The sequence below is a fragment of the Neodiprion pinetum genome, chromosome 3 (genome assembly GCF_021155775.2).
Source record: "Neodiprion pinetum isolate iyNeoPine1 chromosome 3, iyNeoPine1.2, whole genome shotgun sequence".
NCBI lineage: Eukaryota > Metazoa > Arthropoda > Insecta > Hymenoptera > Diprionidae > Neodiprion > Neodiprion pinetum.
In genome coordinates this window covers 29,492,680-29,517,876 of record NC_060234.1, presented here as the reverse complement: position 1 = coordinate 29,517,876, position 25,197 = coordinate 29,492,680, and the positions used below count along the sequence as shown (strand labels likewise).

At 42.6% G+C, this 25,197-nt stretch overlaps 1 protein-coding gene across 1 annotated transcript; it reads right to left on the bottom strand.

Moving 5' to 3' along the window:
* Positions 1-5,882: 5,882 nt before the first annotated feature.
* Positions 5,883-23,300, bottom strand: LOC124215404 (protein decapentaplegic). The gene is made up of 3 exons (XM_046618779.2): positions 22,707-23,300; positions 18,437-18,778; positions 5,883-9,835 (listed from the first exon to the last, which is right to left on the bottom strand). The coding sequence occupies exons 2-3, from the start codon at positions 18,747-18,749 to the stop codon at positions 8,976-8,978; spliced, it is 1,173 nt and encodes a 390-aa protein (XP_046474735.1). The 5' UTR covers positions 18,750-18,778; positions 22,707-23,300; the 3' UTR covers positions 5,883-8,975.
* Between the last annotated feature and the right edge of the window lie 1,897 nt (positions 23,301-25,197).

The window sequence follows — 25,197 nt, the reverse complement described above, 5'->3', positions numbered from 1 at the left end:
AAATTGAACATTTTTTTCTCTACTCGATGAGTGCTTCGTCAAACACGTTAAGTATGTCTCATCGACGGTGACTAGCTATATGAATACACCCATAGGCAATTATAGGTCTCTCCAAGATTGCAGGTATGTAGCGTTGTACATGCGTACGTATAAATTTATAAATCACCAACAAAGTATGACAGGAACGTTCCGACTTAATTGAGGTTCCCACGCGAATTTAAGGATCACGGATCTTCTTTTCTTGCCACTTCGGCAACATCCATTGACAGTGAATATGGACTTACATGATTACGCTCGCGTGCTGACGTGTAAATCACCGGCGTTCGACCGAGCTGCGAGAGTTCAAATCGGAAATCTTGATCCTCTCCATAGCAATGTAACGTGACTAGATGTACGCTCGCACACAGAACACGCATCTTTGGTGAATGCGTACAGCTAAGATGGAAAAAAACGTGCGTGTGTACGCATCAAGTGATACTGAAACATCTTCGGAGACTAACTATTTGGGTTACCAGAAAGCTTTGGGGCAATGAACATAGTTGATATTTCCAGCTCGCATCGGAACACCATAAATCGACGTCCTTAACTAACTTATAACAAGATCCTTCTTTAAGCCAGACAACAACAGCTGAGCGGTCAACGGACGTCTATTATCATAAAAATCATTGACGTCACGTTGACAGCTAACATAGTTTCTCTTCCTTTTCTTTCCCTTCTTTTTCTAACCTAACCGAAACGGCTGCTAAATAATATGTCTACATATATACGTATACGTATTATATACTCTCAACATAACGAATTCCAACGCAGGTTTGATTTCACGCCACCACTCAAATATTTCAGAACGCGTTCAAACTATGTCAATTTTGTTTTTAAGACACACTTTAGATACAGTATCGTATCGATTCATACGGTAAGTACGGTAGTTTACGTTATATTGAATGTTTTAAATTCAAAACCAATCATTTATACGTCAGAGCCGATATTAAAGTTGTCTGACAGTATGTATTTTGCAGGTCATTACCTCGCTTTGCTGAATGCGGTGGAATTCCAAGAGGAAAGAAATAATGTTGCTTATTAATTTCGAATGAATCTGACCTCCTTAAATTAATCGAAATCTGACTCATTGACGAATACAAGAAGCTCGTGAAGGTGGAAGCTAAATCGCGTCTATAGACTTGTAACAGAAGCTAGAAATATTTTTTTGAATCATATTGGTTCCGTTATGCTTGTAAGAGGAATGGACAACCCACCGACGGTTGATTTTTTTTCTTATAACTTTCGAAACCAATATATATTTTTTCCCGCAGAAAAATTTCGAAGTTGCGGCGATAGTGCTGCTAAACTTTGACAAACCTTGGTAACAAGCTATACAATTTGAGTCTGTTCAAATATGTGTCCCTCTTCTGAAATCAAAAGTTGAAAGCTTTAGAATTTGTTTGCACAGTAGCTTGACCCCAATTCTAGATACGATATTCTTAAACCATTTTCAACGAATGGTTCCAAAAGCTGAGATTCTTTTGCAGGTATCATGAATTTTGAGTGTGGATTTTCACGGGTCGTAACTAAAGATTAAATTTTATTATTCACTACGAGTGTACAGGGAGAACGAAGTGAATAAGGCCGCGGAATGTAACGAACGAATGATCTGCAAACGTAACGAATTCGTTGCTTTGCATTCTTCGGAGAGCCGTTAGCTTTTACGATCTCAAAGCCAGCCTGTTCCTGAAAAATATAATCAATTGGTACCAGTTCTTAGGCGTGTACACGACGTTCTGCAAACTCCTGTAGAATAAAATGTTCGACATTATCCCATGATATTTATACTTTAGCTGCAGAAATACGTAGAAGTCTTGATAGCAGCATGTTCAATATTATAGATTCCATCGTATTCACATGCGTACACCGGTTACTAATTAATCAATTCAATTTTCGGCTGGATTGGTAAGTAGGTGAACGTTCACAATCTCTTGTGCAGCGGGGTTACCAATTCCGAAGATAATGATGCGCTGCGCAGTATCCCACACTCTGCAGGGGCGTTAGGTTCCATTTGTAAGCCAACTGCTAAAAAGAAATAATAAATGGTTCCAACGCCGGTTACCGCGATTAAACAAACTAGCTCGAAAGGTTTTAAGTTGGAACGTGTTTGTACCTAAAATAACGAAAGAATTTACGTCGAAAGCCGGCAGCTTATCTCAGAGTTTTATCGCGAAGACAGACGCGAGAGATCCTTCCATAGCTCAGAGACTGACAACAGAAAGTCAGTTGTAACCGGAATCCGTATACATACATTGTATTAAATAGCAGAGTATCAATTACCATCCTGTTTTTAATCCACCGTATACATCTGAACTCCGTCGTTTAGCTGCAGCGTATGCGTTAGATTCGCAAATTGCGCAGATCGTGTGTTTCAAGTGTACCAGCAACGCTCTTTTAATTTTTTTTTTGTACTTGTACTGAAAGAAAAATGCATACGAACGTTTAAGTTTGAAATAAAGTCATCTAATTTATAATGAATATGTATAAACTGTTTTTGACATCGAAAATTGGTTTCTCTCCTCTTCACGTACTTTATTTTACGCACATAAAAACGTCTGTGCTTTCGAGATGACCACTCCGCCTAAATTATTATATATATATAATGCAGGTTTTTTCTAGGATTTGTGGTAACAAAAAATCGTTTCCGAATCGGCTGTCAAGAATGGTTAAAATGCATAAAACATCGAAGAACGTTTATCTTACCATTAGCAGTCACCTTATTCTTGTAGGTTCAAATCCGACAAGCCGGATTTAACCGTGGTATTAAGGTAAGGTCAGGTATGAGCGTATTTAGCAGCGGCTCTGCGAAAGCTCCTTTAGCTGCTCAGCACACGGCAGTCAAGTTACCAGATAAATTCTGGTTGAACAAATTCTACAAAACTTACTTTAAACTATATTTCTCGTGAGCGTTTCCTGTACCTACAGAAAAGAGATAGCTCTGCCTTATTATAATCGAATCTCAGCCTTATACACCCGTTTGCTATCAAGCTTAAAGTAACAGTTAGTACACTGCATTTTCTGATTCTTTATACCGAGAGACTTGAAAGTTTCCAGACCAAGAGGTAATTCTCAAAGGATTGCCGTATTTCAGATGAATTTTATACCGTCCCAGGTTTATCACAGCAATTAAAAGCATAAGGATCTGCGAGACTTAACGATTCTCGTAGTTATAAACGCAATCAAAGTAAGAAGTATATGTCACATGATATAAACCGTACGGCTTATTGGAACCTTTGTTATATAACAGAAAGATACTGGGATCAACGCGATAGTCGAAGACACATTTATCCAAGGTGTGCTATAATCTTGAAAGAATTTCACCTAATAAACTTTACGGCCCCTCCGCGTTAAGCGAAATAAAATTCGTTAATTATCACGGAGCATGAAACGGAAAGTAACTTGAAGAATCAGTTTCAACTCTAGAGAGGGTTACACTAAACTTCGGAATTTAATCCATCTCGAGTTATTACGGTTAATTATAATTTTTTGGCGTTTAACGTCACGGCGGAATTTCTCGACGACTGTGCGGTCGTCAAGGGTAGCAATTACCTTGCGGACAATGGAAATGTGCAAAAGAGAAGTAGGCTGACTTCGAGATGATCACTGCTCCGCCCGCTGCACAGGAAGGACGGTCCTGACTGTCGGCAATTTTTCAAACCGCAAAGGATTTAATATCCGATGCGGTCTCGCCGCAGGTTCACAAAGACCACACGTGTTATTCATTCCCAAGCACATCCACGTCGCGGAGGATATAGTGGAGGAACGGTGGCCATCTACCTGGTAAAATATTTGAGTGACTAATCGAAACTGGTTAGATATGTTTAAGTAACCTCGGACCTGCAGCAGTTTTAACTATTAAAGGGTCACGTCACATCCCTGATGCGCGCGCTAAATCAACACCTTCTATATAAACTCTTGTGAGAGTGGTATACGAGCTACCGAGGTCTAAACGGTAAAGACAGCTCGTTCGAGAGTTCGTAAGTGTCGAAGAAAACGAGAACAAAAGAGTTTAGATGGTAGGTGAGATGTTTGAACGGCCAAATACAGTTATATATGTGTCAAGAAGGTACAACAGACTGCACACACAACATTGGGCAGCCTTTAAAACCCATTTCTCACAGCGGCCCCCTCATACGTGTTCCCTCCAATTCTCAACTTTCGATTCTTACCGACAGCTTCAATCTTTATGGAGTCTAATAATATACTCGACCACCCGACGTCCGTAGGTGTATGTATTGACATTTTTTATCAACCATTAGAATACTGAACGCTGTGCTAATATTAGACTGAGAATTGCGAATCAAGTAGCAGCCCTTTGCAGCGAGCTAAAGCCGTGCGGTTGCCCCCGTGTACTTGCTCAGTTTCCGGTCGGGTGGACTCAAGTCCAGCTACCGAATAACGCTGTTTAGTATTGGAAGTTAAAAGATTTTAATACACCGCGGTATTGTCAAATATAAGTCCAAATAATAAGTTTGGTTTATTTTCGGTCATAATGGTTATGATGATTTTGAGACAACGTGTTGGAGTGAGAGTACTAGAAAAAACCACCGCCAACGTTTATTTCGCTAAATATCGAAATTATTTATGGATATCTACCGTGGTTGGCCGCAATAAGAACCTGCGGCGAGAATTTTATTTCAACGGAGTCCAAGTTTCTCCTGGGTCGTTAAATGTTGAATGACGTGGTGTTAAAAGGTTTTATGCATTTCAATTTGAGCTTATTTTAGCATCTTCCACCTTTACCCGACTTACCGCTCATAGTTTCAAAGACAATCGCACGAAACCTCTTTACACATACGCAACCGTTACAAATTTTACTGTCGGATCAAGGGTGTTGGGAACTTTTTCATGCCTATGTATAGTCTTCTAATCTTTATACGTGATCAACGATTAAGAATTAACTGTCGTTCGGAGAGCGTGGTTAACTTTTCGCGAATCGTTCGTTACACTCGTAAACTTTGGATTTTATCGCGGTACATGATACGATTGTAGAATTCCTTATCTATCAACATTAAGACTAAATGTACGAGCGTGTAAATTGTAAAACAAAAAAAAAATATTTGAAAAAAATACAGATCCATCAAAAGTTATTGCACCATCAATTACAAGTAATGAATACCCCTATTATAATTCGTGGAAATTTACATGGGAATTTGAATTTAGGAAGTCGAATATGCAAATTTTTCAGTAGTAACATGAAATAAATCTCGAATTAAGTAGAAAATTAACAATTAATTGCTGATGTAATTTTTTTATACGATTTTGTACGTGTATCTAATTTCAATAATTACAAGTTCTCTAAACTTTTGTCACCTGTGCCAGCAAGATAAATTTATAGCATGTTTTCTAATGCGAGATTTTTTGTGCCGAGAATCTCAATTTTATTCGACATAACTTGAGTATAATGTGCAAAAGTAAGGTGTGTTAATAAACGGGTTCTTTATTAAATAAAAATGATTTTCCGATGAAGTTCGTACACCGGTAGAAAGTTCAGTGATAATTAATAAAGTGAAAATTATCAGAGTTCCGTTTTAAATTGTGCAATTGGAAATTTAAATTGGTGGTACCTGTAATCACACATATCCGTACTGTGTCTGTAAACTTGATTGCGAATTTGTAGGCATGATGAGGGATCGAAGATGATGCGATTTCGACATGATCTTCCCGATTTGCACGTGAAAGACAGGTTAAAAGAATAATAACTACCCTGTAAAGTCTGGTGCGCTTTTCCGCAGCGAAAAAACTTCATTATGTTTTACATATAGCATGCATTGTTGAAAATGCCTGGAAGCAAATGGTGCGCAGTGGTTGGGTTACAAGAAACTCCACGATAGTATTATAAATTCGGTTAATTGCTATAGTTTGGATTTTATTCACTATTTACACGTGTTATCAATATAGAAGTGTACATTTGGGAACTATGGATATAACGGTAAATATCTGTATTTTAAAAATATACATACATATATGAGTATATATATATATATATAAAAAATAATTCATACTTTACAAACATAATTAATATTTACAAAAGTTTACACATAATAATCATCTATTCACACATTTTACATCGAGTAATATTTTAGCATTTTAACAACAATAAAAGATGAAAGAAAAAAGAATACATAAGAAGGAAAAAGAAAAAAACGAAAGAATAACTTTTGTACAAATATACACATGCTTCAATTCTGTTTGTAAAAAATAAATAGTAATCCTTAAGCAGGTACAGTTTATGTTAAATATTTATCCGTGGTATGCGATCACATAAATACATTACTCACATCTATAAATGGGGTACGTTAAACACACAGGATAGCTTCGGGACGTGCCACCTGTGACTAAGCCTAAATACAGTCTCAACTCGCTTGTCTCGAGCTGTCTTGAAAAATTCTAAAAGATTCTCAAAGATTCCGTAGTCTCCCCTTCTCCGCATCCTCATCCTCATTCTCATTCCCTTTTTCCTCCTCCATCCCCTCGATATCCCCTCCAACCATCCGCCTTCCGCGCTACTCGGGCTTTTCACTCTTTCACTCCCGGTTGCCACTTGTTACCACTTGCTTCAACTCGCTTCCACTCGTCCCACTCAGAGGCCTCTCCGATTCTCCCATATTAAATATTACGTACAGGTGTACGTATAAGTTTGGCACAGTGTTCGCATGTAGGTACGTCACCTCTGATATACACAACGTAGGTCTCATACTTTCCGACCACAGGTGTAACACCTGTATACGTGCATGTATGCGTTTAGGATACAGAGTCGCGCGAGGACACACCTGGACCCGATTCGATCCTGCAGCGTCGACTGCCTGCCGAGAGTGTATGTGACACACCGTAGCAGCAGCAGCACTCTTGGAAAATTACCGATTTCACTCTTACGCGATATATTAAGAGTTGTTGACTGTCAATGACGCAATGCCGACGCTGCATTCTTGCCGGCAAGGCGCGTACAACACAGCGGCGACGTTTTCTTTTATCTCATTTCATTTTCGTATCATCGATCGATTTGTAGTTGTCGTTATTATTATTGTTGTTGTTGTTGTTGTTGTTGTTGTTATTGTTGTTGTTGTTGTTATTGTTGTTGTTGTTTTTGTTGTTGTCATCGTCGTCATCATTATCATCGACTTGTTCCTCCTTCCTCTCAATGATTTTCTTTTTTTCTTTTTTACTATAATTATCGTACATTATACGTATTTCCTCTTCTTTTATTTACTCTTCGGCAGGCTACGTCGACGGACCGCGGAGAAGGAATCCGCGGCTGTTCGATACCAAGAATTTAGAGATCAGAGGTGAGAGATCGGAGATCGTAGATCAGACGTAACATTCGCCGTTCGCTGTACGCGCCAGGTGTCATGGCGCGTTCATCGATCGTTATAAATTTTAATGATGAAAAAAAAGTAAGAAATTAAGGGGAAAAAAACAAAGCGAAAGTAAAAAAAAAAGACTCGCCGGCCACAACGTTCACGCTTCAACATACCCGTACGCAAGTAAATCCATATACTATACTACTGTTAAACGGTCGGCCCAGGCATGCGTGATAATGCATAAACACATTCAAATATACATATTTTATACATTTGAATGTGTGTGTGTGTGTGTGTGTTGTACAAAAAATATGCCCACACGATCGCACACTCTTCTCAACACACACGCGCGCAAGTGCACTATTATTCTTATTATTATTATTATTGTTATTATTATTATTACTATTATTATTATTATCATTGTTATTGCTATTACTATCATAACTGCTATGATTATGATTGTCACGATTATTACTGTTGTTATTACTATTACGATTGTTGTTATTGTGTTGTTGTTGTTGTTATTATTATTATTGTTACTACTACTACTACTACTACTACTACTACTACTACTACTACTACTACTACTACTACTACTACTACTACTACTACTACTATTACTACTACTACTACTATTACTGTTACTACTACTACTACTACTACTACTACTACTACTACTACTACTACTACAAAATATCGTTTGAAACAATATCTCCCCGGCCTTTCCTCGCCGTATATCTCCGTTGTGCCGCTGCGTTCTCTCGGACAAGTAGCACCTGCGGTCGCTTATATATTTATAAATCTATACCGGTTTCTCTACAGCCTTATTAATAAATGACACGCTGCTTATATCCAAGGAGGTTCGGCTTTGCCTATCACGCACGCGGCTTAAGGCTCCCGCGGTTGGATAGGCCGCCAGGTTTGTTGATTACTGAAACTGTAGAGAATGCGGCAGCGTCACACACGCGCTATCTCACTCTGTGTAGAAGTCTCGAGAATGGAGCGATCTCGCTGGATATGCTGTATCCTTATTCTTCTTCTATGCGATTCGAGATTTTCAACGGGGGACCATGCCTCCAAGGGTAGTCGAGAGATGGACAGAGAGAGAAACAGGGAGAGACTGTGGTAGTGAGGACAAAAAGGTTCAAGGGAAAGGTGGAGACCAGGGCAATAATTGACATGCCGAGTCCTATTTTACACCAATCGATTGACGGCAGATCGTCACTACGCAACTTGCGAATCCTCACACTTTTACCATTCCGGCAGCATTTGCTGATCCGTAAATTTCCATCCGAACCGATTTAGGTTCCACGGGATTGATAAATTTCCAAATGATAATAGAATTAACTGCAATGTACAGAAGTATATATAAATATAAATTATACGTTCGACCTGTGTAATTCGAGGATACAGTCTTTCATCCCACGATTTACAAACCATCTTGTAGATAGATTCGGTTATGTTGAGATGAAAGCCCCGTTCGTATCGGCACATGTTTCATCGGAGCGAAATACATTGTCCCGTACATTAAACACATGCCTTTTCCGAAAACTTATAACGCTGCAGCAGCGTGTTCGTCCATCATCGATTCCAGCGGATCGAGAATTGCAGAATTTAAGGGGAATCGCCATCCTTTCAGCGGCACCCACACCCGAGGACAGCCATGTCCTGATAATTTTTTAGCACCACCTTGTTCTCCTCGTCGAGATAGAGCATGGATATGGAAGTCAGGGCTGTGGGCACGCAGCAGGCCTTCGGTACCATGTTCGGGTTCGTCGAGTAGACGAGGGTTTGCACTATTGCGTGATTCGTCGAATTGAGATGATCGGCAAGGGGGAACGGACAGTCGCCGTGGCAGTAGAACGCGTCGTAACCGGGCGGTGCGACTATCCAATCGTTCCATCCGACGTCCGCAAAGTCCACGTAGAGCGGGTGTCGCCGGCAATTTTCCCGCCCGTCTCTCCTCCGGTTTTTCCTGACAGCTGCCCGCTTCGCGCGCCTCTCCATTATCCGATTAGCCGATGCGGCCTCGTTCTTACCGTCGTCGGTATACGTGAAGAGGAACGGCCTATTAGCCGTCCAGGACTCGGCGTCCTCGCCGACGCTTCGCCTGAGCCTCACGTGCTCCTCCTTCCGCCGTTTAGCTCCAAGAACCTCAACCAGGAGGCCGTGGTTGTGGGCCGGATTCTGTATCCACCTTTCGACCGCCGGATGCACGTCCAGAGGCACCGATGAATTCTCCCTCGTGTCGACAAGCTTGCTGTCCACTAATCGGAGGATCGGTTTACTCCGACCCCGGACGCCAGGCAGGACGATGTCGTGGATGAGGATGCGCTGGTACCTCGAGCCTTCCGCGTCTTCGTCGGATGCCACCAGGGCGACCCGCGACAAGCTCAGCTCCGCAGCGTGCAGCGTCTCTTGTAACGGTACGCTGCTCAGGTCAAACGACAGTCGAAATCTGTGCGGACTTTGGAATTTCTCGTCGACCTTGCTTTCTGGAAAATAAAAGAGAAAAACGCAACGCGTCGGTTAGGGTTGGGCATACACACAGATCTGCGTCGTATCATCGTTCCAACGTTCGGGCTACAGTGTGCCGCGTGTTCATGCAGACCTCGCATCACCGTGCACGGCCAGATAATATAGCGCACTTTTTTTTACACTGGCTTTTATATTGTTTTTTTCTCCATTTTATTTGTTTTTCATCAATTATTTATCATGTACAGTGACTACCGCTGTTGATAAAATTTATCCACAACTCTGACTCTGGGTATCGCGTCGAAGCGCTTGGATGTGGAATTTGGGTGTTATAATAATCCCGTTTTAAAATTACCTATAAAATGAGACATATAATATGTACGTATACGTGGATCGGTATAACTGCAATAATAGGCCTGTAATAGACGAGACCGTGGTAGAAAAAAAAAACAAGGATTCCAAACGGCAAGACATTTTATCAGTTCTTTTAGATTAAACACTTCCGTTTGCCATCACTAAAAATGTACTAAAAGCTGGAAAGGCAGTGAGTCATCCATGCAGAACGCCGACTGTCCTCTCTGACGCGGGAACTTTGCGCATCGTGGCATCATCATCGGTCTGAGGTTGACGAAAAAAAAATAAAAACGAATAATTGAACGATCGATAACGTATCGAATACCGCGTGCCTCGATCATTATTGTATGAAAATGTCTGTTATAGTCTGCAGATGTACGAAATATGTGGGTATGGGTATTCAGGAATGCAGATGCAGCGGGACGTAGTTAATTTTTGTATAATTCGCGGCGTCCTCGTCAAGTATGTATTACACATATCCTACATTATGTACGCGGCAAGGCTGCGGGTTGCGTTCAATTTTAAAAACGGCATCATGGCACGCCTCGAAACATCACCAATCACAACGACTTACCGAGAAATCAACTATCTTTGTCTCTTTCGCAATAGTTTCCCTGACGTTCTTTCCTTCTTCCCGTGATCTTATCGTTAAACTGTAGAATAATTATTTCTCTGAATTTTTCTGTGAAATAGGTGTATCCGATACAGTATCTCAGACCATCGCTTCCCATTGCTGCTCTTGCCAGGACTTTATGCATAGCGACTTGACATCCACCCGGAGATTAAGGGTCGTCAAATTTAGATCATAAATTTTGTTAATGACTTTATCATTATGCTTAGGGACGAATCCCATTCGTCCAAGAGTGCATCAAAGTAAAAAAACAACGTTTAGAAATTGGTGCATATAAGGTAATCAGTGCCGTAATTTCAGTGTGGAAAACCGGCAAAAAGCAGAGTAAAAAAGAAAGTGAAAATGGGATATTCAATACGGTGAACGGAACCCGAGGATTTCTTTCAACCGACTATCGTACATGTAGGTATGCATACATATACGTTGCCAAGGAATGAAGCCTAATTTCTGACGAAGACGCATAAAATGGTACAACACTCAATCAATTAAGAGTAATTGGGCACGTAATGAATTCGTAGAAGGCACACGTGCAGGAGGTGATGCCGAGTGACACGTGTCTCGGAAAGAGATTCTTTCCCACGGACCCTGATTGTAATCTTTGTGATTTTTCTACTTTCGGTAGTCCCAGTCGAGTAGAGATACGCTTGTTTTCGATGTCTGATAAAGTGTTAAAACACTGCACATATTGATATGCTTTATACCTATATAACATATTCTCTAAATGATATTTGTAAATATTTACAAATACAACTTAATATTTTACAAGACCGATCAAAGAATTTCAAAAGCGTATAAAATTACGTACTACATAATATAATAATATAGTTTAGCAGCAGCGTGTTGCGCAGACTAGAAAGTGCAAGTTGTTGAAATATTGGGAAAAAAAAGGAGATGTAAAAATCAACCAAGGTTCTTTACTACTTACAAACGATCTCTGAAGCGTACATTTTTGAAAAGTATAAAGAGAAACCTTGCGTTATGATACTTTACAGAAACAAAAAAAAAAAAAGAAAACTCGTATGATAACGAAGTATTTTTATTTTATTTTTTTTTTGTAGAGAACAAAAAGTTTCCTCGTGCCAAACTCTGGAATGAATGAAATTTTCCAATTCCACGAAGAGCCGGATTTTCGGTTGTAAACCTAGATTATTATCATCATTTGAACGATAGGGAAGCGCGGAGGAAACGGGCACAAAAGAAGGCACTAAAATTGGTAAATCGACACGGAAATATTAGGGGAACCTAGCCCAAAGACCTAATGAGCCCTAACAATAGGTATACATCCCTTGGCCTCCTCACGGGTACAATGCAAGGATCAGATAATGAATTAAAATTACTACAGAATTAGTGGTACCTAATTGCGAGTCACCAACATCTGGACTAGTTCTCCGTCCTAAGGAATAGATGCGCCGTGATCTTTTGAAATATTAATATCTCTGGATATCTTCGATACTGATCGGCCCCGCAATGTCGCTAAGTACTCATCATGTATTACATTATACGCAGCGCACGAGCGATATTTCGTCAAAATCATAATAGAAATTGTTTCGGCAACAAAATCTCACAAGTATTGAAGTATATAAAATTGAATCTTGGGCACAGTCGGGTAGAAGAACGAAAACACGTTTGCCTCACGACTGTAGCTGTATTTTGTATTTTTCTTCTTGTTTCCATGCGTAGAAAGATCTACAGCGTGAAATCTCGGAACTCACAATGGGAAGATGCGAGCCGCCGATAACTTGGAATCCATTAATTCACGACGACTCAATTTTCTGAGAGAGAATAACTTACGGTTACGAGTGTTCGACGATCTCCTATATATATGTACGTATACACCTATACACATAGTATTTTCGTACGGTCCCGTACTATGTTCGAAAGAATAATTTGAGTTTACCTTGTGATAATTTGTTCACTATACTATATCCAAATGATATACCTATGTGTACAATAGCGATATACGAGGAAATTAATGAAGCTGAGAGAAGCGTAAGAGAACCAAACAGCTTTCTATCGTGTACAAAACGCATGCAGCAGCCACATTGTCACAGGTAAAAAGCGGTAGCGTATGTGTGTACGTTTCGCATCGATGCACATCGTATAACCATCTGTCAACTGGCTGTCACCTTGAGGTCCGACTTATGATTATCGATAAATTGCAGTCCCTGACTGCAGCCTTAGCAGCCGTGAAGCCTTTAATGCAAATGCATGGCGATAAGGCGTATTTGTGCCTTACCAGTACGCGATTAAGAATTAGGTGGATATAATGGGCACCCCCCCCTTTGCCCCAATAGTGCCGGAGGTATTATACACTAATTACACACGTCTAACGACTCCTTAAACGTAAAATAAATCCAGCAGGTGATAATTAGGCATAGGTTCTGGTATTTTACCTTATGTAAAGATAAGATTTTCGCGAGGGTTATACGGGTACAATATGGTTGTCACATTATACCTGTATGACACAAGTGAAAATGTAATTATCATTTGCCAGACGTTATGTGTATGCAAATATTTAATACCCATAGGAATAATTGACACGTTCACTCCTACGTATTGTAGTTTGACACACGCCCGTTCCCGATTTAAACATCCAGCCGTAACATTTGGGTCCACACGGACCTACACTGCCGTGAAAATGGTGCGGAATGGAGACGGAGACCGACACGGTTTACCAAGAATCTCTTTAGGATCAAACGCGACAATTAAAATTCCTCGAGTCTAGAAGAAGAAGAAGAAGAAGAAGAAGAATAAGAAGAAGAAGAAGAAGAAGAAGAAGAAGCAGAAGAAGCGGAGGAGGAAGAAGAGCAAGAGGAGGAGGAGGAAGAAGTCGACGATGACGGTATAACTCGCAGGCAACCGTCCGTCCGTGAACCCAGGCTTCAGAACTAAGAGACCGGAATATATTCAAGAAGTCCGCGGCCTGTTGCGCTGCTCAGTTCTTCGCGATGTGTAAAATACTGCAGAATGCTCCAAGTGTGCGTCGGCGCTACCAGCCGGCCAGCCAGCCAGCCAGGCAGCCAGTCCGCCCGCCAGCCAGCAGCTGAGCAATATAGGAATACTCTTCGCAGAGTGAGCATGTATCTGTATGTGTATGTATTCTAGGCGAGGAGTTCCGCGAGACTATACGGCGACGGGCGAGCCCCGGTAAACATGTTTACCCACGGATTCCACCCAGTTGCGATGCGTGTCCAATCGAGCGTGATCTACCGCCCGGTATCCTCCGCACGTAATCTTTCTCTTCGATCTTTCGGTCAGCCAGAGCTATAGGGGGGCCCTCTCTCACGCAGACTGCACCAAGCACCAGGCACCACCGCGTTATATGCTCCCTCTCTCTTTTCCTTTCTTTTGCTCTCTCTTTCTCTATCGCTTACGGCACGTGAGTCTCAAGTGTTCCATTTTACGCGTGTAATCGCATAGGCAGTGTACAAGGGCTGTAAGGTCTAAGAGGTGAATTTTGAGGTAAAGAATCGTAGTACGTACTACGTATTTATACCTATACAATAGAGACTCACTAATCGTCGTGCAAAGCTGAACGGACGAAGGAACAGAAAAGGAGGCTTTGTAATTGATACCCTCAGCACTCCGCCCTCGTCTTCACCACGGTTTTATTGTTCCCGGTCCCCAACAGTGAGCATCATGCTATGTCAATGTCACGGATACGCCCATATTTCACCCGAAAGGCAAGGTACTCTTTGAACGCATCTTAAGCGGTGACAACCGCGCCCGAGCGGCTCGTCCAGCACCCGGGAATCAACCTGTGCGAAAGGCGTGACGAATTCGCCGTTTCCTACATAATGCCCACGGTTCAACGATCTCATTGTTCGCTCGGTTATAGTGCCCCTGGTATAGGTATATTCGTAGCAGTAGTTTCTATAATACGCGTGGAAAATCGCTGTGTAAATATTTGTTGTAAATCATTATTATAATACACGGGATATTATACCTAGGGTATACCGACGCCCACGCGTTTATACCGGGAACACAACGTGCATTTCATACCTTTACTGCTGCTGTGCAGCACGCGCCCATGACATCAACCGATTATACGGATATTTGCGATATTCCTAGAGAGACGCTTGCAGTTTCTTGGATCTAAACTTCTTTTATATTTTTTCTTATCTGTCTGTCAACTTTTGCATAATCTAGTCAACACTTTGAGCAGAAATCCTGAATATTTCTCATTTCATGAATGCCTTGAACACTTCGAAAAAGTGTACGGACGAAAGATGCAAAACACACGCGTTCTCACGGAGGGTTAAAAAGATAACGTATGTACGAGTTCACTATACGTCAACGAGTTTAAATTTTGTCATTACTGCGACTGTATTACACATGATTGAAATTCTTTTACCCTGATAGAAAACCTTGAAAGGATGACTGAGTACCCGTCTATCTGCTACCACGGTTGTTATCGATAATCCTACCATACACTTGACGGTAATTGATTTATAAAATTGCGATCATTCGATTCTCTAACGATAACTCCATTAATCCCTGAGACCCGAAAAACCACTGCACATTACAACAGCTCAGGGTTTAAGAACCACAAAACCAACACCGTAAAAGATTAGAGGGCTAATGCATATAGGTATAGGTATACATATTCCATATGAACGACCGACGGTCAAGTGTTTACGTAAGTCCGAAGAAAACCCCAAAATGTCTCCAAACCCTAACGACCGCCCGTGGAGAGGTATTCAAGCCGTGACAACAATTACCTTACTCTTACTACAAAAATCTTACTCGACAGAGCTTCGTCGATAGGGGAAGCTAGGTGAAGCACAGATTACTCGGTAGTAAATCATGACAACGATCGCACGCGGGTCGGGAACGACCCTAAATATAGTAAATAATTGTTACGCGGGATACGAAACCCAGATCTCCACTTTTACTACGAATCTTCGTCCGCGATGTAGTGGAATTGTGTACGATCGCTGTCGCCGTCAAATACATAATATGAGATCAGGGCCGTTCTTTAATTAACGTTTCTTAATAATGGGGTGAATCCAAAAGGGTATGTGTTATAATATGCCATCAAGATTTTCGAAGAGACTCGGAAAGAATAAGGTAACCTTGATAAAACACAAGTTCACGCCATTTTTTACAAATCGTTAGCGTCATCTGTTAATTTGTGAATATGATTTATAAGGTTTTTTTTGTTTACAGTTTTCATCAAAGTTGTGAATTAATTGTGGGAAGAGAAATTAAGTTTCATTGTTTACTCTCTTTGGTCTAAGATATTATTTTCCCAAAATTTTTGAACTTCTGAGGTAAAGAAAAAAACGTGGAAAATCAAACACAACGTTACGTGTAGAATTTAATTCGAAAAATGTCCAATCTGCGATGTATATTCTTGAATACTGGGCGAAAATCCTTTTCAATTTGATGGTGTTTTATTACGAGGCAACGACACAACTGTCGCATATCCCTATATAATTTCGACGAATGCGGAATAAAATTTAACCCCGTACACACAAGTTTACAGCATATAAAATTCTGCTGATATTTTTCCGAGTTGCCATAATTTTTCACATTATAGGCACAAATAAAATAAATATGAACCGAATAATGTATATGCTGATTGACGAACAAAATGAAAATCAAATTTCTCAAGGAAAACCTGTGGTGCGTAATGTCATGAAGTTGACTCATTTATGCATACAAATATTACAATTGACTCACAGAAATTATTCTTTAATATTACATTAAATGGAATTCTTTCGAATTAAAATAAGAAAATTGTCATTCCTGGAAGAATTTCACATAAACACTTTTTTTTGCTTGTGCGCAGCAATAACGAAATACTACATTCCCAACATATTACGATGATTCCAAACCACGCTAACGAAGAACTCTCATCCTCTATAACCTCTATAATAAGAAATACACCCGACAGCAGCAATCGTGGAATACCATTGCACTGACCGAGTATACCTATACCCGAGATGCTGTAATTTTTACGGAAATACATAAAATAAGGCGCGTGCATTTATACTTGCGCAAGCGCTGCTGCGGCGCGACGAGATGACACGTAAAATATACGTACGCATCGTAGGAGGCTAATTCACTCGGTGATCGCGGAACGTCGTGATGCATATAACACAGGATCTGAGCTGCAGATCGAGGCGGCATTATCGGTGCCCTGCTCCTCCGCAACGGCTCTCTGCAGGCATCTTTACAGTTAGGCGAACGCGACGCGGAGGATGTTAGGTATCAACAAGCTGAAGAAGGAACATGACTGCAATTTCGCTGCAACGTTCGACTCGGTCAGAGACTCCGAATGTACAGGGTATACGATTGCATATGCAGAAAAAGCACTTAAGAGCCGTCGGCTGGGGGAAAACTAATTGTAAGAGGGTAAAATGGTAAATCGCTAAAAGTCACGATGAATTAACGTATCTAGACAAGACAGATGGGGGTTAATAATGACCACCGTAGCTTACAGTAGGAGGAAGGGCGAGTCTCGTCAAATTGTACACTGAGAGAAATTTTTAGTTCCGGTTACCGCTCAGTCCTTAACTATTTTCATTTTTTACGACAATCGAAAAATATAGTTCTAGGTACAAAATGAAAATTAATTTTCTAGCTGTTACCGGAAAGTCTAGTATCCGTTGCTATTCTTTCTCATTACGATCAATGTTGCTATATTTTCTTGCAACTGTTGCGAAAATTTAATGCTTATGCAACAATAAATTAATGTTAAAGCCTTGTTTAGCTAAAAAAGTAAAGTAAACTTCACAAACTGTTTTAGCGTTGCAATAAACAAAAAGGATCGATAATAGCGCAAAATAGTTACGTGTACCTCGTTTTTCGTAATTCCAACAATATTTAAACAGTTTTTTTAAAGATACCTGTTTTACTGAATTTTTCTAGTCACTGTAACAAATGAAATTTTTCTCAGTGTAAATATAATAGTGCAAACATATCATGAGGTTGATATTCGTCACGTTACTATACGTTATAACCAAAACTTCGTCCTCGTTACATAATGTCAATAACGCGAGTGCGTATATGTATGTATATTAGAGTGGTCCTGATTTGGGGGTCGTAAAAATTTTCATTGGGATGCCTCCCGGATCTGTTCCAAATCATTCTAAAGAAATCTGTGTGAAGTTTCAAGCCGCTATGTCAACTGAAACACGTGCCTCAGAGCTTCGAAAGTTTTAAATGGGAAATACATGTAGTTTTTATAACCAGTTACTTAGTTTCTTTATGACCTTCGTATAAACTGAAGGAACAATTTGAAACTTGGCAGAGTTGTTGCTTATAATGACGGAAACACCCCTGAAACTTTCAAATTTTTACAATTATTGTTTCCTTACATAATGTAAGCTTAATAAAAATAACGTGACAGAGAGCTTGTATACAAGAAACTAATTATTATAAATTTTTCTTTGATTCCCAACTTTTGTTCCTACAATTATAAACAACGACTCTTAAATTGATACCAAAGTCATAAAAAACGAAATAACTGGTCATCATGAAAACTACATGTATTTTCTTGAAACTTTCGTAGCTTTGAGGTACGTGTTCCAGTTGACCCAGCGGCTTGAGGCTTTAGAGACAGATTTTCCGACTCCAAATAGGAACCACCCCAACGTATACGTATGTGCATTATACGTAATGTACTGACCTACGTGAGCGAAGGAGCGAACTGTGTTGGAGGATCGAGCGTGTATGCCGGGCCTCGCTATGTCCGCCATTCCAATGGCACTCTGGCGAATATATAATTTCTTAAGTGACTCCGGCACGTGAGCAGATCCCGACGGCCTGGGTCTCTTCGCGAAGCCCAGAAGGGAAAGGAGGCTAGCCTCGACACCAGCGATGGCTCGGTTGCGTTCGCCGGCTCCGACGACTTCCACCGTATCCGCAAAGGCTGCACCCCCGCCCGCTAGCAGCACACCCACTGCCGCTAACACCAATCTCAGCAGCAGCGACATGTGCATCGTGACTTGAGTCACTGACACTGCCTCTCCTGGAACACAAAGTATAAAACATTTCAATCCTGACCGTCAACCGTCAACCTTCTACTCGACTCCGTCGTTCCGCAGTGTAACCAAACCATTTCTCATCACGAATGATGAGCGATGCATGTTTAGGAAAGATCCCTAATTCGCACTTTTATGAATTTCCAAAATCCAGTAAGCCATTGTAAACAAAATTAAATCTTATTCTGAAAAGCCAACTCCTTGAATATCATTCTCAAATTGTTCAATAATGATTTTTTACCCTGGTGTATCGTTACGTTAACGTCACTCAAACAATATGTTTTTCTCCATGCTTCCGTTATTTCACATGCATTTCGATCACCGATATCGCACGATGCGGGACAATTTTTATACGGGCAATTCCAACCCATACAATTAGTTTCATATTAGCAGGATTGACCGTGTGGTTTGTTTGTTTTTTTTTTTTGTTCTCACACCATGAAAATTTTTAATTGCGATGTAATACCGCATGTTTCAAAGGGTTAACGTTATACATATATAATATACATGTAGATATCTACGCAGATGATGTATTGAAAAATTACCCTGACGAACGAGTTAAGCATACGTCTTCCGTCGGTATTATCGACTATTGGCTGTTCTCAATAGTGATCATTTCCTACGAGGACTGAATTGCGCTCCAACAAATCCGTAACACGCTATTGCATATTTTCAAGCATGCGTCAATTCATGAAAAAGTACAACAGTATCAAAATGCTTACATTTCATAAGGAAAGTTTGCGGTAAATTAGCGTAATTATTTACCCACCACGGAGATTTTTCATCTAAAATTAGTCGAGAAAATGGAGAAAAACACTTGCGGATTCCGAAAATGAATACTCGGATAAAGGATAAATTCAATTTCCAAACGACGACCGATCCCGTTATTATCAAACAATCGTTGGTGAACGTGTTTTTTCAATTCCTAAATATAAATGCTACCAGTTACGATACGTGTCGAATATATTGAGGCGCACAGGATATGTATAGAATCACTTCAGCCAGTTTCGCAGGTACGAGCATACCTTCTCACGTATGTCCATGTGATAAGTTTCCGTTCTATGTGCTACAAGGTGATTGAGTGTAAAACAAGCGATGAACATTAGGGAACATGATATAGTGAAACAACCGTGCCGCAGCAGTAGCAACCTTTATAAAGTGGCGTCAAGGAAAGCAAGAGTAAAGTTTATCTCTTTAAAAAGCTGTACCTGCTACAATGCGAGTAAATACTAACAGCACAATACGTACAGCGTCGTATGAAGGCAGCCGAGTGTACATGTATGCATATATATGTATATATATATATGCAAGAAGTAAAAAGAAGTCAACAAGAGATAACTTTGTTGTTGGCGTGGAATAGTAATGTAATGTTTTTATGCCTGCGGCCCCGCGCTCGTACACGCCGCAGCATTATTATACATACATCATACCAGCAGATGAGCGTACCTGCATACGGTTGTATTCAATACACCATGTTACACATATGAATATCGCATCGGGTCATTTCATGGGTGCACATCGTGTGGAATAATTACCGGCATAATCCGCTTGCAGAATTCCCTGAACATTTGCTTTTTCGCGAAAGACAATTTTTCTCATCAGTTGGTCCAGATCAAGTTCGAATCAAGAAATTGATAAACCGTGTCATACATACCGATGTATGCTGAGGTAAGCAATCAACGTTTTATCCGCAGAGGCACTTTTTACATTTTCCTGAGTCGTTTGTGCGCATCTGAATTAGTCGCTCGTACACACACGGCAGGCATCGATTTGGACTCTCGTGTTATTTCCCCACATGATGCGATGATGTGCCCCGTCGAATAACCTGGTGTACATATTCATAGCCCATGGCCAGCAGCTGGAAAACGAGCTTGAACAACCGCTTGACCAGAATCCCACCACGACACCTGCGTGTGCACGAGTAGCTTTCTCTCGCGCTCGATGATCACCGCTTTTCGATTTTTCATCCAAGTTGAACCCGCTCGCGGCAAGTGTGACCTCCCTGAACCGCGATTATCCTCTACGGGATTCATAGATCGTAACCATAAAAGCTCAACGGTTTCGCACGCCTGTTAAATCCGAATGTAAACCCCAACTCGGCCCGTGTATCACAGATAGTTGGCGCTGGTCCGTGCGACCGCCGACAGCGCGGTGTTCCCCGTTGAGATATAAAGTAAGTACGCGAGGTTGAAGCGAAAGAAGCGAAAGAAGCGAAAGGAGAGGAAGAAGCAGAAGAAGAAAAAGATGAGGAAGAAGATGCTTGCGGGATGAGGAGAGCGGCAGCGATACACGAAGAGTGGAAGATGCCAAAGGGAGAAAAAGAATTCCTCGAGGTCGGGAGAGGCGAGGAGGGAAGGAACGACGACGAGAGGCTGCAGAGGCCGAGTCGGAGACAGTGAGGCTGCCAGAGCTCTAGCCAAGCTGTCTGCTGCCGCTCTCATAGTCTTTATAATCTCGTGGGCTGGATCTCGAAGAGCGCCGAGCGTGCGGGGGCGCGCTGCGTGCAGTCTCTCCCGACCGAGAGTCCCGGTCCCCCTGTAACCCCGTTTCCCCCCTCCGCGGAAGGATATATTATGACTTTTTATTAAGCGTAGATTCATTAGGTTTACGCCCTAATGAATTTCCGCCCAACCATTCATCCCCCGTCCGAAAACCCAACCCTACCCCGCGTGCCTGTTTAACAGCATTTTACGAAGCGAGGTATAACACACGTAGCATGCCGATCCAGCGGCGCTCCGCAGGTATTATGACCGTACGGAAAACGCGTTAATCGGGGGACGGGAGCTCTCGACGTCGAGTCGAAAAATTCGTGCACCTGACTCGCGACGACTCTCGGTGTCTAGCCGGCATGCAGGCCGCCCACATCCGCGTTGGGAACGGACGCAGGAAACGCGGGATCCAAGGATCCTACACGCGCGGCTTTGACGTCGATCACTTCCGGATTAACATCTCGTACGTCTCTGTTTAGGTTCCAATCTGGGACCATGTCGTATACGTAGACGGCTTTAAATACACCCCGATACCTGTTTATACGCGTTTGCACGCATCTTCCGCAGGCACGCACGCGGTAGCGCGAGCGTTGAAAGCGGCAGCAACGGCAGCAGCCCAAGGTACGTGCGTATTCCGGGCGGGAAGGAAACGTAGCTGAGAAACATGTATAAGGTAAAGATACTCCTTGCGACGGAGCAAACTCATGATTTTTGTAAAGAGTTGTGGGGTACAGGTGTGTAGATAATCCGTATAGTAATACAAGTTGTGTGTTATTTGAGTGTAATATACATACGTATGTGTATAGTGTATACCGTTCGGGTTTGCTGGGCATATATAACAGGCGATATCCCGGGCGCATTATTTCGTTTCCCTACCGGGTTGCGCTCTCGCGCGGTGTGTACACACGTTGTCGTACGTGGGAGCGTAAATTCTGTAGGAAAGCATCTCTCGCCTCGTCCTTATACAACCGCATACGACAAAGATTAAAGGCGCAGGGGAGCCGGCCTCTCCGCACGCGCGCAAGCGGCTCAAGAACCCGAGAATCGGGCAGCTCGCATTGCGCCTGTCGCTGCTGGCCCGCGGCCACACGGAGCATTGCGGAGAGACTGTCGAGAGGAGAAGAAGAAGAGGACGGCGCTCGCTCGCGCTCTTTCTCTCTCTATCTCTCTGTCTCTCCTTAACGCTATCTCGATCACTCTGTCTCTCTCACTCGTTGGAATCGTCGCTCTAGGCGACATAGATACCCGTAATGCTGGATACGTAAGTAGGTGTATATTATTACAGAGTGAGAGAGGCCTGGATGGATGGATGGATGGATGGATGGATGCGTGCATGCGCGTCGCGTACTCGGGATAGTAAGATCAAAGGGGAAGAAGAGAATACAAGCTGGAATAAGAATAAGAATATTAGAATGAGTGAACTCACCGAGCTACCCGTAAGTCCGTAGTTTCAACGACCACGGCATCGCAGCGAGTCCCATGCACCGTAGGCAATCGCACTCTCTTTGCACTTGGCACCACCACTCACCAATAATAATAATAATACGTACAATCAACAAGACACTCGGTGTATATGTAATATGCTCGTAGGTAAAGGATGCGTCCGGAGCGACGGGCGCGTTGTATCCCTCACCGTGCGTTGGGAATTTTGCAACGTATCCTGCCGGGTGAGGAGACTCGCAGTCCTGGCTGTCTCGAATCGCGCTCGGATCCGAAATATCCACCCGTCCGTCGGCCCGATTTCCGATCCGTATTTTCGCCGTGTTTACGTCGACGAGTCGTACGCGTTTAACGGTGCGCGCGAGGCGTTGCACACATTTCTGTACGTACTATCTTATACCCATTTATTCGAAACAGAATCTGGCCAGGCAGGTTTTTCACACAAATACACGCGTACCGTACACACGTCAGGGATTGCACGAAGTGTTGCGTCCAACAGTTTGACCGTCACTGTGGCCGCGACCATACGGCGAACGACGGCGAACGGTGCGGCGGAGGGTGAGTGGCGAGTGCCAGCCAGCGGCACCGATCCCGATCCGAGCGAACAACCAGTGAGTTGAGTCGCCGAGGATTGGCCAGGGCCGAGGCGAGAAGGGGGGGGGGGCCCCGACCTCGCGCGGCCTTTTTTCACCGCCTCTCTTTCACCTGCGGCCCGTCTTTTCCCGTGCTCTTACCTCTTACATCTTACATCTTACATCTTACATCTTACCACTTACCTCTTCGCCTCCTCTTCCCGTGGTTACACAGCCGCGGGAGTGACCCGAAACCCCCGAAGTATCGCGCGATATTCGGATTCTACCACAGAGAGAGAGAGAGAGAGAGAGAGAGAGAGAGAGAGAGAGAGAGAGATTTTTCCGCCCCACTTTGGAGACGGTTGTACATCGCGAGGGGTGGTAAATCGTACCAACGATTTTGGCGGCGAGCTTGCGCCTCGCGGTGACGAAAGATCACCCGGGAGATGAGAGAGCACGAAGGCAGCTTAACCTTCCGCGTGGTCCGTCGGTTTGCTTTTTCCGGTGATTTCGTTCCGAAAGAGTGCCGCCTAGGCACCGAATATTTATGGGGTACCGAAGAGGACCACCCGGTAATTACGACGACCCTGAGGTCGGGGCGGGGCACAACCGGCACGATAGCCTACCTTGCTTCTCAGCGCCATTCCCTGCCCCTCTCCGCCAATACACAATATGCACGCGTGTATATACCTATGTAATACGATATATCCCCCGTAAAAGCCAACTTCTCTTACCTGTTTCATACTAAATTCATTTAATTTGCCTATGACGCAATATGATCTCGGTTATTTTCAACCACTAAACAATATAGCTGTATACATGTGCGTAAACTTGTAACGCCCGAGAGCTAATCGCCCAAACTTTGTGATTATTTCACGACGGATCACGCTTTTTATACATCTTCTACAACAATCAAAAATGTCCCACTCGTGGTGGACGTTATACACCTGTAACGTATGCTATCTACATTATTTATCCGTATACAGCAGAAATTTGTCTACGTTCGCGTGAATAATAATCCTTGCAAAAAAAAGTTTCACTTTTTATTTACCACTTCTAACGTCTGTACAGTAGGTAAGATTCATTCGTCATCGCGAATTCTCTTTCTATATTCCGTCATGGTACACATACGATATACGCATGTAACAGTCGCACGTGTATGTACGTACACACATGTCGCACACACTCGCGGGAATGTATCTAATCTGCCTTGCAGGCTGTCGTCCGCGAAGCGTGGGTTTTCCCCAGAAATCTCTAATGCGATTGAGGGTCAAACCGGAAATGGTTTAAACGGCGAATTAGCGAGTGGGAGAAGTGGGCAGACAGCATGGCGCGCATGCCTCGCGTAGGTATTATACGCGTCACGTATACGTATACGTACCTATACGCAGCCAGTGTGCGTACATATTTATGAGAGGCTGTGCGCGCGGATGAGTCGATCGGATGCATGTACGCGAGAGCATTCCGCTTTTGTGCAAAAATCGCATCGTCGTCGACGCGCCTCGGAAACGCGAAACGCGACTGCATCGCAGAAGCCGTAGGAGAAACGCGATCAACGATCGTCCAGCGATCCTCGCGGAGCAAGATCGCGATGCGCGTTGTAGGTATACGACGTACGTGCATAGGCCATCGCATTGCAGGATGCAAGGACGAGTCTCGTATCGACGATCGCTAAATTCTCATCCCATATTGCCCGATTCGTATATTACACCCACTGTACGATGTACGTACGTGTAACGCGCGTTAGACGTAGACCGTTCGCTCTAAGCAGGAGAGCGGGATCACGCACTCCGAACGTCGACGACACATCTCGAGGAGTGCCTTTCTCTGCATCTCGGCGTAATATACATATACGTAGGTATAATAGCATACGTGAGCATAGCTGGAGAGAGAGAGAGAGAGAGA